Source organism: Neltuma alba, unplaced genomic scaffold, assembly GCF_004799145.2.
Source record: "Neltuma alba isolate B1F8T4 unplaced genomic scaffold, ASM479914v2 tig00010185_pilon, whole genome shotgun sequence".
Classification (NCBI taxonomy): Eukaryota; Viridiplantae; Streptophyta; class Magnoliopsida; order Fabales; family Fabaceae; genus Neltuma; species Neltuma alba.
Window position 1 is genome coordinate 346,090 of NW_021635126.1, and position 10,631 is coordinate 356,720.

The 10,631-nt window shown below is 34.0% G+C and overlaps 1 protein-coding gene across 1 annotated transcript; it reads right to left on the reverse strand.

Moving 5' to 3' along the window:
• Positions 1-3,738: 3,738 nt before the first annotated feature.
• LOC114754705 (transcription termination factor MTERF6, chloroplastic/mitochondrial) lies at positions 3,739-6,050 on the reverse strand. Its single transcript, XM_028943518.1, has 2 exons — positions 5,649-6,050; positions 3,739-4,952 (listed from the first exon to the last, which is right to left on the reverse strand). The coding sequence occupies exon 2, from the start codon at positions 4,944-4,946 to the stop codon at positions 3,924-3,926; it is 1,023 nt and encodes a 340-aa protein (XP_028799351.1). The 5' UTR covers positions 4,947-4,952; positions 5,649-6,050; the 3' UTR covers positions 3,739-3,923.
• Positions 6,051-10,631: the final 4,581 nt, after the last annotated feature.

Below are 10,631 nucleotides of genomic sequence, written 5' to 3' on the forward strand. Positions count from 1 at the left end.
TATTACTTTTGTGCTCCAATATTGTTGGACTTTTTATTTGCTTAATTGATTTGAATGATTTCATATTTTATTGTTTTGCTCAAGAGTGCAAATGTCTAAGTGTGGGGGAATTTGATATATCTCTATTTTATAGTATATTTTTATATATAATTAAGGGATTTTATAATATTTAAATGGTTTAAAATGCAGAAGATATTCATATTTTAAATTAAAGAAATTATATAAATTAATTGCTTAAAATTGTATTTTTTATTATATTTTTTATAATTTCCCTTTTCAAAGGTATTTTTACTTTGATTTCAGGTTTTATTAGATATCATTTAAATTCAAAAGTCCTTTAACTTTGGTTGCCATGAAATTCACACCAAATCAAGAATTCAAATTTAAAATTCTATCAAGATTACAAGATAAAAGAAGATAAAAGATAAAGCTAGAAGACTCAATGTAACGTACAAAAAAAAAACACCACCCCACCTTTTTCCACCGATAGTGGAAAAAGGAGGGGGGTTATTAATGAACATAGAAGGGGAAAAAAAAAAAGAGAGGGGCGGCTGAAGAAAATGGGATGAGAGGTAGTAAGTGTAAGTTGAAAAGAAGGAAGGAGTATTAAATAGAGGAAGGAAAAGAAGGAAAGGAACGGATGAGGGAAGACTTTTTGGAAAAACAATAAATGAACAAAGAAAACAGGAGGAGGGATAGTTGGAAGTTGGAGAAGTGAGTTTAAAAGAGAAGGAGGGGAGACGGAAGAGGAAGAGAGAACGAAGGGAGAAAAGAGTGAGAAGCGGAGAGGAAAAGAGAGAGAAAGCTAAATTGCAGAGTACCTGACGGTTTTGGAGATCATTTAGGTACACAAAACTACTTCTTGTTATAATATTTTCTTTATGAATATTTCCTATATATTTATAGCTTTATATTATTGGTATCATTATAATGTTTAGAGAAAATTTTACTGTGTGGGTATAGAGTAAATACGGAGTTTTGAAAATATATGACTGTAGAAATTTAAAGATACATTATTAAGGAATTTTAATCGGTTTATTTTTTTGAATGATTATTTTGAGAATTTTAAACTAAGATTTTAGTTGAAAAGTTTGTTATTTAGACTTGTAATATATTTTTACCGATTAAATTTGAGTTAAATAATTTATTTGAGTTATTTAATATATTATTGAGGTTTTAATCGGTTTAAATACTGAATAAATTAAATATATATTTTTGAAATAATTTTTGAAGGCTTGAAAAATTATAAATTGAGAATTTTGTGAAATTAGATAAAGCTATAGTTTGTTTATAATTTAAAAAGAAGTTGTTTGGTTTGAGGAAAAATTTTAAATGAGATTATAATAAATAATTGAGAATTTTAATATAAAATATTTAGATTTTGGGTAATAAAAAAATATATATACACTTTTGTTAAATTTAATTAGCCTTATATGTAAATTTTTTTTCAAAATAATATTTATTATAAATGCCTAGATTTGGGAGAGTTAATATATTTATGTAATTTTGGTTTAGAGGGTAGTCTTAGAATTTTAGAGTAGCTTTGGAGTAGTTCCGAGTTTATATTAATAAATATTTATGTGCAATTTTGTAGACATGAAAATTTTGAAGTAATCTTTGTGTGAATATTTGTAAGCTTAAGAGTACCAAGTAACTCTGAAAATTCTTTCTTGTACATGTGAATTGTGTATGATTGTATTATGAATTTACTATATTTTTATATATTGAAATATAATATTGTGATTTTTCAAATAAATGTTTTGGAATGTTATTTGATTTTGTTAAGATTTATTGCTATTAATTATGATTAATATTTAAATATATTGATGGCTATGGAATTGTCATGAGTTGTTATTAAGTGGTATATAAGTTTTATTGCTATCTTATTTTTAATATATTGCGGACGTATTTATGATGTAATATTATTGGCATCTGACATGCATTGTTGGGCTAAGGATAGAAGGAGATTGTATGGATATAAAATTACCACGTGATATGTCATCACTCGGTGCACAGTGGATGACATTTGTCAGGGCCCCTTCTTCCATGTTTTCCTTTGGCCGGGAATTCATTGGAGCTGTGGGACATGTGACACCTCCCTATTTACAAAGGAGGGGAGCCATAGTCCGAGCTTGAGTTTTATATCTTTGGCCGGATATATCTCTCGTATCGGTGAGCTTGGAATAATTCAGTAAAATGGATTAGTTCCTATCAGAATATGTGTTAGCCTATGGCTCTAGTCAGCGGTATAAGGGTGAACGGTGATATAAGGGAGGCGGCATATTGCATTATTTTTTAATATATTGAAAAGAGAAAAATGAAATTGAATTGAGTATATCAAATCCGTGATTTTTAATATATGCATATATAGACAGGTAAACAGATTTTTGATTTATCATATATGGTTTGCTTGTATAGGTTAGAATTTCAGTAGTTATTGAGACGTTTGATCTCACTCCCCTATATTAACAATTTTTCAGGCGAAGGATCTAGTAGGAATCAAGGGAAGGCACCAATGGAGTGAGCCGTGAAGGCTTTTGTGCTCCTCAAGTACATGCTATATTATATTTTTATTTGCCATGACTATAAGACTTTAATAGTTTATGTTGTTAAATTATGTTAGAAATGTTTTGAAATTGACTTGTTGCAGTATTAGAAATATGTATGGACTTTTAAATTAAATATTTTATTACGTATACTGATATAATTACGTGAGGTGTTACACTCAAGGGTTTCCTCATCTAACTAGGACAGGTTCAAGAGCTATAAAAGAGCTATAAAAGGAGATCAAAGGAGTCTTGGAGAAGCAACGAAGCCATCTACACTACACAAGCACAAGCATATACTTGGCTTCCTTTTGTCTAATTATTTCACTGTCTTTTTATTATTTTCTTTTTATCATTATGGTGTCATCTAGCCATATGTGTGGTTAGTCCTCTTTATTCTTGAGGACAAGATGACGTGGCTTGAGTTTCTGTTTTTATTAGGAAGTTTGCTAGTTTTTATATTTCAATCCACTAGTACATTGCGTTTATGAATTTCTTAGGTTAGGATTTTGATTTCTTTTGTGGACTGATATTTGATTTGTGTTCAGTTGAACAATTATGTTTTGAAGTTTTGAATGAATATATTTTCAGTTTCCTCATGATTCTATGAGCATTTATCTTTATAGATTTTTATTTTGATTTGCACAAGTAGTTCATGCTCTAAGGTTTTCGATAGATAACTCTCTTTAAAAACAAGATATAGTTGTTTAATTAAATTCACAAGCTAAGTAGTTTTTAAATGATTAATTGAAAGGTGATTATATGCTAGCTCTCTAGGTATAATTATTAATTAATTAATCATGACTTAGATGTTATCTATAGTTTTTCCTTTTGACTTAATAATTGTTTTTATACAAACTCCTCATCCTTTTGAACTGTGATAGCCACTTATCAACGTCCTCAGAAAGTACACCATTTTGATAAAGTCGTCATTCCTTTCGCTTCTTTTTATTTATTGTTATTTTTTTATTTTTGTCAATTTATTTTTTTAAACAAATCAATCAATTTTCTTTCTTACTCCTTCCGTCTCTACATCACATTTTTCTTAATTAAAAAGATTTTCAAAATTTTAACAAAGCTCCTCATAAATAGAAACGACTTAGGTTGACTTCTATACTATAGAGAGTCAATTATACAAACCTCCTAAAAGCTTTGTCAAAATTACACATACCTTCTCTTTATTTTTGAAATATATACAAACTTCAGAAAAGAGATAACCTATCATCTCAGAAGACCTTGACATGGAAATTTCAATCGAAATAAATTAGATATGATTGGAATGCCCAACACTTTGAACTACTTAAAAGAATCCACATCAAGGGCAGAAATCTGATAATGACAACTAAACTGAGCCAGTTATACAAAAATGATAAGATATCAGCGGGACGAAACCTTATTACTCAATACATGTCCTTCTAACAAACCAAATTTTAAGAAGAACTTCTTCTTATTACAGTCAAGCATTTCACTCAAGCTACAATTTAAGTTCCTCTGCTTTAAAAATTTGTGCCGCAACTCAATTTCTCTCTTCAGACCATGACGAAAGAAGCCAGGATAATCAACAACTTCATGGATTTGTTTCCCCATCACATCTACAAGAAACCTTATCTTGGGTTCTAGAGAATTTTGAATGCTCTTGATAAGGATTGGAGGAAATCCAACTACCAAAGCAACTATCTGTCTGTCTTGGAATCCACATCTCTTTAAATAGGCATAATTGGGCTCCAAAACCTTGTTCACATCTCTACTCAAGACTTCTGGGAAGGTCACAGCTACCACTTGGAGTTCGAAGTCAGTCAGACCTATTAACTTCAGAAACTGAGTAGTGGGGCGGAGTCTTTTATCAACGCTGTATCCCATAATATACGGGTTCCTCACTAAAATTTTTCCAATCATTCCATCTTTATTAAGACCAAGGCTAGCAAGGAAGTCCACAATTTCTGTGAGCTTTGTTTCAATGCTGTAGCTGATAAGCCTGGGATTGAGCAGTATTATTTTTCCAAGTCGCTTTTCAGGGATGCCCAATGCTTGAAAGAAAGCCAACAGAGGGCAAAGCTTCTCTTCCACACTATGTGAGAGTAAATGAGGGAACTTGGCTATGGCACAAGCAACTTCATTGGGTTTTGTTCCCAGCGTCTTGAGGCATTCAACCATGGGAACTATCTTCTCATTAAGGCCAAGCGTAAGAATCTTGGGACATTTTGAAACAATATATGGGAGTTTCCTCTCTTGAATGCCAATGCTTGTCAAATAGGCCCAATTCTCAGATGCTCTTTCTTCATGCACAACCTCAAGGCGCTTGCACTTCCTGAACATTCCTTGTATGCTTTTATCATCAAATCCTTTATCCTTAAAAAACCACATCATGCCACCGCCACTAAAGGTGCTAGAGATTTCCATGTTATTCTGTAAATTTGAAAAAGGATTTTCAGCATAATAGATGAGCAAATATCAGGAAAACCAAAAAAAAAAAAAAAAATTCAGAAGAACATTTGTTGGGAAAACCTGTATTCCTCTAAGACTAATAGAAAGAAGATGAAAATAAACATGTTTTGACCGTGGAAAGCCATAAACCTCAACCTGAAACTCCACCACTAATAGGAATCCACAGTTATTTCGGGGGTTTATTCACCAGACGTAGAGTTACAACAACTGCCCTTTATAATTCATTTTACATCAATTTCATATTGCAGAGATTCTATCTTCATAAATTCCCGCATTAATATAGATGAAAAATTGAAATCGAAACCATGTAAAAATGTACATTCTTGTCGCTAACTGAAATGAAACAAGTCTTTTCTACTCAGCAGTAACAATGAGGTCCACGTGAAATGAAGCTAAGGCCGACAACTGCCCTTTATCATTGATTTTATATCAAGTCCATGATGAACAGATTCTATCTATATAAATTCCAACATTAATAAAGATGGGAAATTGAAATTGAAACCATGTAAAAATGCACATTCTTGTTGCTAACTGAAATAAAAAAGTATTTTCTACTCAGCAGTAACAATGAAGTCCACGTAAAATGAAGCTAAGGCCAACAACACACTTTTTAAGAAAACAAAAAATCAGTTTTACAGAAACGGGTATGACACTCACCAATGGAGAAAATTCAAAACTTCTGAGTTCTCAGACAAAGAAAAAGCATGTGTTTGCGTGCTCAGCTGCGGTTGAAGCTCTGCCACGCCACCTAACACAAAGTCCTCCAAAGAGTTCTTGACCAGTTTTATCAACCTCACAAGCGAAATCGAGTCCGACAATGCTTGAAAACTTCAAACCCGAAGGATCGACAAAGGAAATCGAACTACGACTTAGCAATTCGCTATCCTTGATGCAAATCCATGTGAAAAGAGCTGAAGATAATAAAAAACCAAAAGGCAAATTTTCTCAGTGACAGAGATAGAAGAGGTGAAAGCGAGGAAATGGAGAGCTGTGGCAGAAGAATTAGAACACGGCAGTGTCTCTCCCTACACTCTGAAGTGAGAGAGGATGAGGCGAGTGGATTGAGATGGGGTGTAGTGCTTCGCCGTAGCGTTCGGTCTTTCTCGTCTTCACTTTCAGACCCCTTCTCCTCATCTTCAACCAAACGGCGACGTTTTCCTGCAGTAATCTGCGTAACCAATATTATCATTTTATGTACAATATTTAAGGTATAATTTTAATAATTAAGTTTTATCTGGAAAAACATTTGACACCAATAAGCTGTAAAGAATGCTGAATTAGACGTAATTTTTTAAAAGGTGGGGCAATTGTTCTTTTTTTTTTTTTTTATCATAAGTATAAACTAACAAGATGCGAACAAGATGCGAAGGATACAGTAGGAAACCTAGCACACAAGCACCTAATATCCTGTACAATGACCTTGCATTTCGGATGATATGAAGTCTGTCCGTTCAACAGTCTTACCATGCTTGGTCTATACAGGAGTGTTTGGATAAGAACAAAATTATGGTTTCAGAAGTGCTTTTACGGCATACAAAGTAAATATGTGGAGGAGTTTGCCTCGATTTATAAAAAAGTGCTTTTGAAAAGTGATTCTGGAGTTACCCAAACACTCAATATTATTGATAGATTATAGGCATAAGGAGCCAGTACGAGAGACTGATGGCATACAGAGTAGAGCCTCTTGTGCAAGTCTTACACTTGGGAACCATACTAACTTTAGACCAAAGTAGACTTTTCTGAAAGAAAATTTGAACCCAAACTTCATGAACAGTACGTCCAAATTGTTTTAACCTACCCAACCTTAGCAACAAAACCCAACCATGATGAAAACCAGAAGGGACTGAGACCATGTTCGTTTCCTTTGTTTCATTTAGCCTCATACTATGAGCTTGAATAATGTTGCTCTGATACCTCGGCCATCTAACATGATTTAAAACTTGGTCTAGGTAGCATGATCTATTCTTAAATACCTTTAGATTTCTAAAATACCAAAGACTATACAAAACAGTGCACATAAGAACCTGAGATTGAAGAGGCAAATCCATTAAAACTTGATATAACCATCCCCTCAAGTTAGTAAAATCATGCCTAGAAGTTTGGAAGCTCAAAGGAGATCCAAACCAGATAACCCTTGGCTATTGACATTTGAAAAAAATATGCTCAATATTTTCTACTTCTCCACAAAAAACACACTTCGAATCAATGCCCACATTTCATTGGACGAGTAACCATTTAATTAGCAATGCTTATGACCAAAACTTCCAGCAAAATAACTTTATCCTAGGAAGGAGAGGCAATTTGTTCAACAATGTCTTGAGAGCCCCGTTAAAACAAATAGAGGAGGGACCATTATGTAAACTTAACTTATAACCGTCAGCCATAGTATACCTACCCTCTGTATTACCAAGCCAAACCAAAACATCTGGTTGATCACAAGTAGATACCAAAGTAGAGGAAATCTGATGAGATACTTCAGGAGAATATGGTAACATTAATAAGGAAAAATCCCAAGAACCATTTTGTAGAATAAGATATTCCACAGTTGATAGGGAGACTGGAGAGATCATCTGCATTGGCCACCATAGGCGACTAAACAAGCTAATTGACTTCCCATTGCCAACCTGCCATTATAATCTATTGTGACAAAATGCACTGTAGTTTTCATTCCTTTCCAAATAGGGGACTCTAGAGCACGGTTAATAATAATACCATCATCTAAAACAGAAACATACTTTGGTTTAACTACTTGTGCTACTAAAGAATTTCTTGAAATCTCAAATAGTCTACCCACCATTTTGGCCAGTAAAGCTTGATTAAATGGTTCGATCTTTCGAATTCCAAGCCCACCTTCCTTGTTTAGGGAACAAATCCTTTCCCATGATATCATAAGCATCTTTTTACTATTGGCCCCTACACCCCAAAAAAAATCTGCAAATTTCATATCAAGCTTGTGACAAACTGATTTTGGCAGCTTATATGCAGACAACAAATAAATAAGGGATGAAGACAAAACAGATTTAATTAAAATAATTTGAGCTGCTTGAGAGAGTGAAGCTGCCTTCCATGCTTGAAGTTTTTTGTCTATTCTGTCAAAAATCTCTTTCCATAGATGCTTTCTATCATGACCAAGATCAATATAAACTCTCAGGTGCTTACCAATAGAAGAACGGAATATCATTCCAAGCACCTTAGATAATCTATCTTTCATATTGTAAGAAGCATTAGGACTAAACATTAAACAAGACTTTCTCATATTTATTTTCTGACTTGCAATTATCTGCTAATGTTGTAGTACTTGAGCAACCCTTTGAAAAGAAGCCTCTTCAGCTGGTACGAATAATATAGTATCATCCGCATACATCACATGGGTTAGAGGTAGAGAACCTTTACAAATAGTCAACCCCTTCCATAATCCTTGACTCTCTTCCATAGAGATCATAGCTAAAAGTACATTGGCCCCCAGAATGAACAAATATGGTGAAAGTGGATCACCTTGACGCAGCCCACAAGAAGGCACAAAAGAGGTAGACAAAGAACCATTAACCAAGACTCGATAAGTCATTAAAAAGATACAACACATCAACATTTTATTCCAGATTGAAGGGAAACCCATGTGCATTAACAAAGCATGAATGAAATTCCACAACATACTATCATATGCTTTCTAAATATCAAGTTAGTACACCAACCCTTTTATTTCTTCCCAAAGATTTAAGTTTAGCAACAGCTTCTAAAACCACCAAAATATTATCACTTATAAGTCTACCCTTAATAAAAGCATTTTGTACAACACACTACACAAACTAATTGGACAAAAATCCTCTAAGGATTGGGGTGAATTTGTTTTTAGAATTAAAGCAATATAAGTTGTTCCCAAAGCCCGAGGAAAGGAACCAGTCTGGAAAAAACTCCTAACCAGATTCCTTACATCCCTTCCAATCTCACCCCAAAAACCTTGGAAAAATCTAGCATTGAAACCATCAAAACCAGGAGCTTCATCTAAATTCATTTGTCGAATAGCTAGGTCAATTTCTTCATATGAAATCTGTTGCATCAACAAAAACTTGTGTAACAATGTTATTTGTGGGATGGGTAGGTTGCCCAAACAAGACAGGATTTCTTCCTTTGACAATTTCCCCTTACACGAAGAAATTCTTTTAAAATATGAAATTGTCAATCTTTTAATCTCATCAACCCCCTCAATCCATTCACCGTCCTCAGTCTTTAATTTTGTAAATGTGAAATAGGAACGCCTCCTTTTAACCAAATTATGGAAAAAATTAGTGTTTCTATCTCCCTTAATCACCCAATTTATTCTAGCCTTTTGTGCCCATAAGAGTTCTTCACACTCATACCAGAAGTTCAAATCAGCACGCAACTTGGAAATCCAAAAGCTAAAATCATTTACACCCAACCCTGACTATAAATTATTAAACATTTGTTCCAAACAATAAATTTTATGAGAAAATTTGACCACTTTTAATCTATTCCATCTTATTAACTCTTCTTTGAGACATTCAAGTCAGAAAATTACTTGATGAGCTTCTAGTGGGGACACAATAGAATCCCAAACTTTACGCACAATTTCCCCACATTCTTTAAATTGGAGCAAAAAATTTTCAAATCTAAAAGGACGTTTGCATCTTGATTAGGGTAAATAAGAGTCAAATAAAAGTGGTGAATGATCAGAAGCAGTGATTGGTAAAACTTGAGCAGTCGATTGGGGAAAGAACTCAAACCATAATTTATTGCATAAAGCTTTGTCTAGTTTTTCCCATACCACATTTTCTCCCTTACGATTGTTAAACCAAGTGAAATGTGGACCTTGCATGGGGACTTCAATTAGTTGGGTAAAATCAAATTCTGAAAATCAGTAGCTCTATGAATCTCCATGTTTTTGCTTAATTTCTCAAAACTATATAATACTTGATTAAAATGTCCAATTAAAAGCCACAGGGCATTAATCAATCTATTTTGAGTGCGAATCCAGTCCCACAATTTATGTCTATTACGGATAGAAGGAAAGCCATACCCGTAACATAGACTAAGCCATCATTATTTATATTAACAGAAACTGAACCCAATTCGATGAGCAATCCAAAACAGAGACCACACAGTTTGATACTACCCCCATAACTAGATCTCCCAACAGGTTCATGTCCAACTACATATACATAACCAAAAGAGTTAAGAAGATTGCTCACCTTACTGAGGGTCTGCAAAGTTTTAAACAAAAGGATAAAAGATGGGTTATGATTTGTGAGGAGGCATTTTAAATGCTGAACTGTCATAGGCCGCCCCAAAATCCTCATGGCTTCTCTGGAGGCTCTTTTAGGCTACCCTCGTTTGGAAGAATCTTTGAGGATGAACCACCAGTATCAGCATCATGTATCACAGCAAGTGCCTTGCCTCTCATAATCCTAGCATCAATAGCATCAGATATCAGTCGTTTCTAAGCATAGACTTGAGGAGTAGGAACTCCATCTTTATGTGAGGCAAGTGTATTAAGAAAAAGACTATCAATCCCTTCCAGATTAGTTGCCTCTCCAACCGAACTAGTAAGCCAGGATCGAGAGCCCACTTTATTTTCCAGAGCAAAAGTTAGAGACTGATCCACAGTAGTCGGATCTGGAGCAT

What these genes read in the sequence shown, in the direction of transcription:
- LOC114754705 (XM_028943518.1), bottom strand. Translation starts at nt 4,946, where the DNA reads ATGGAAATCTCTAGCACCTTTAGTGGCGGTGGCATGATGTGGTTTTTT.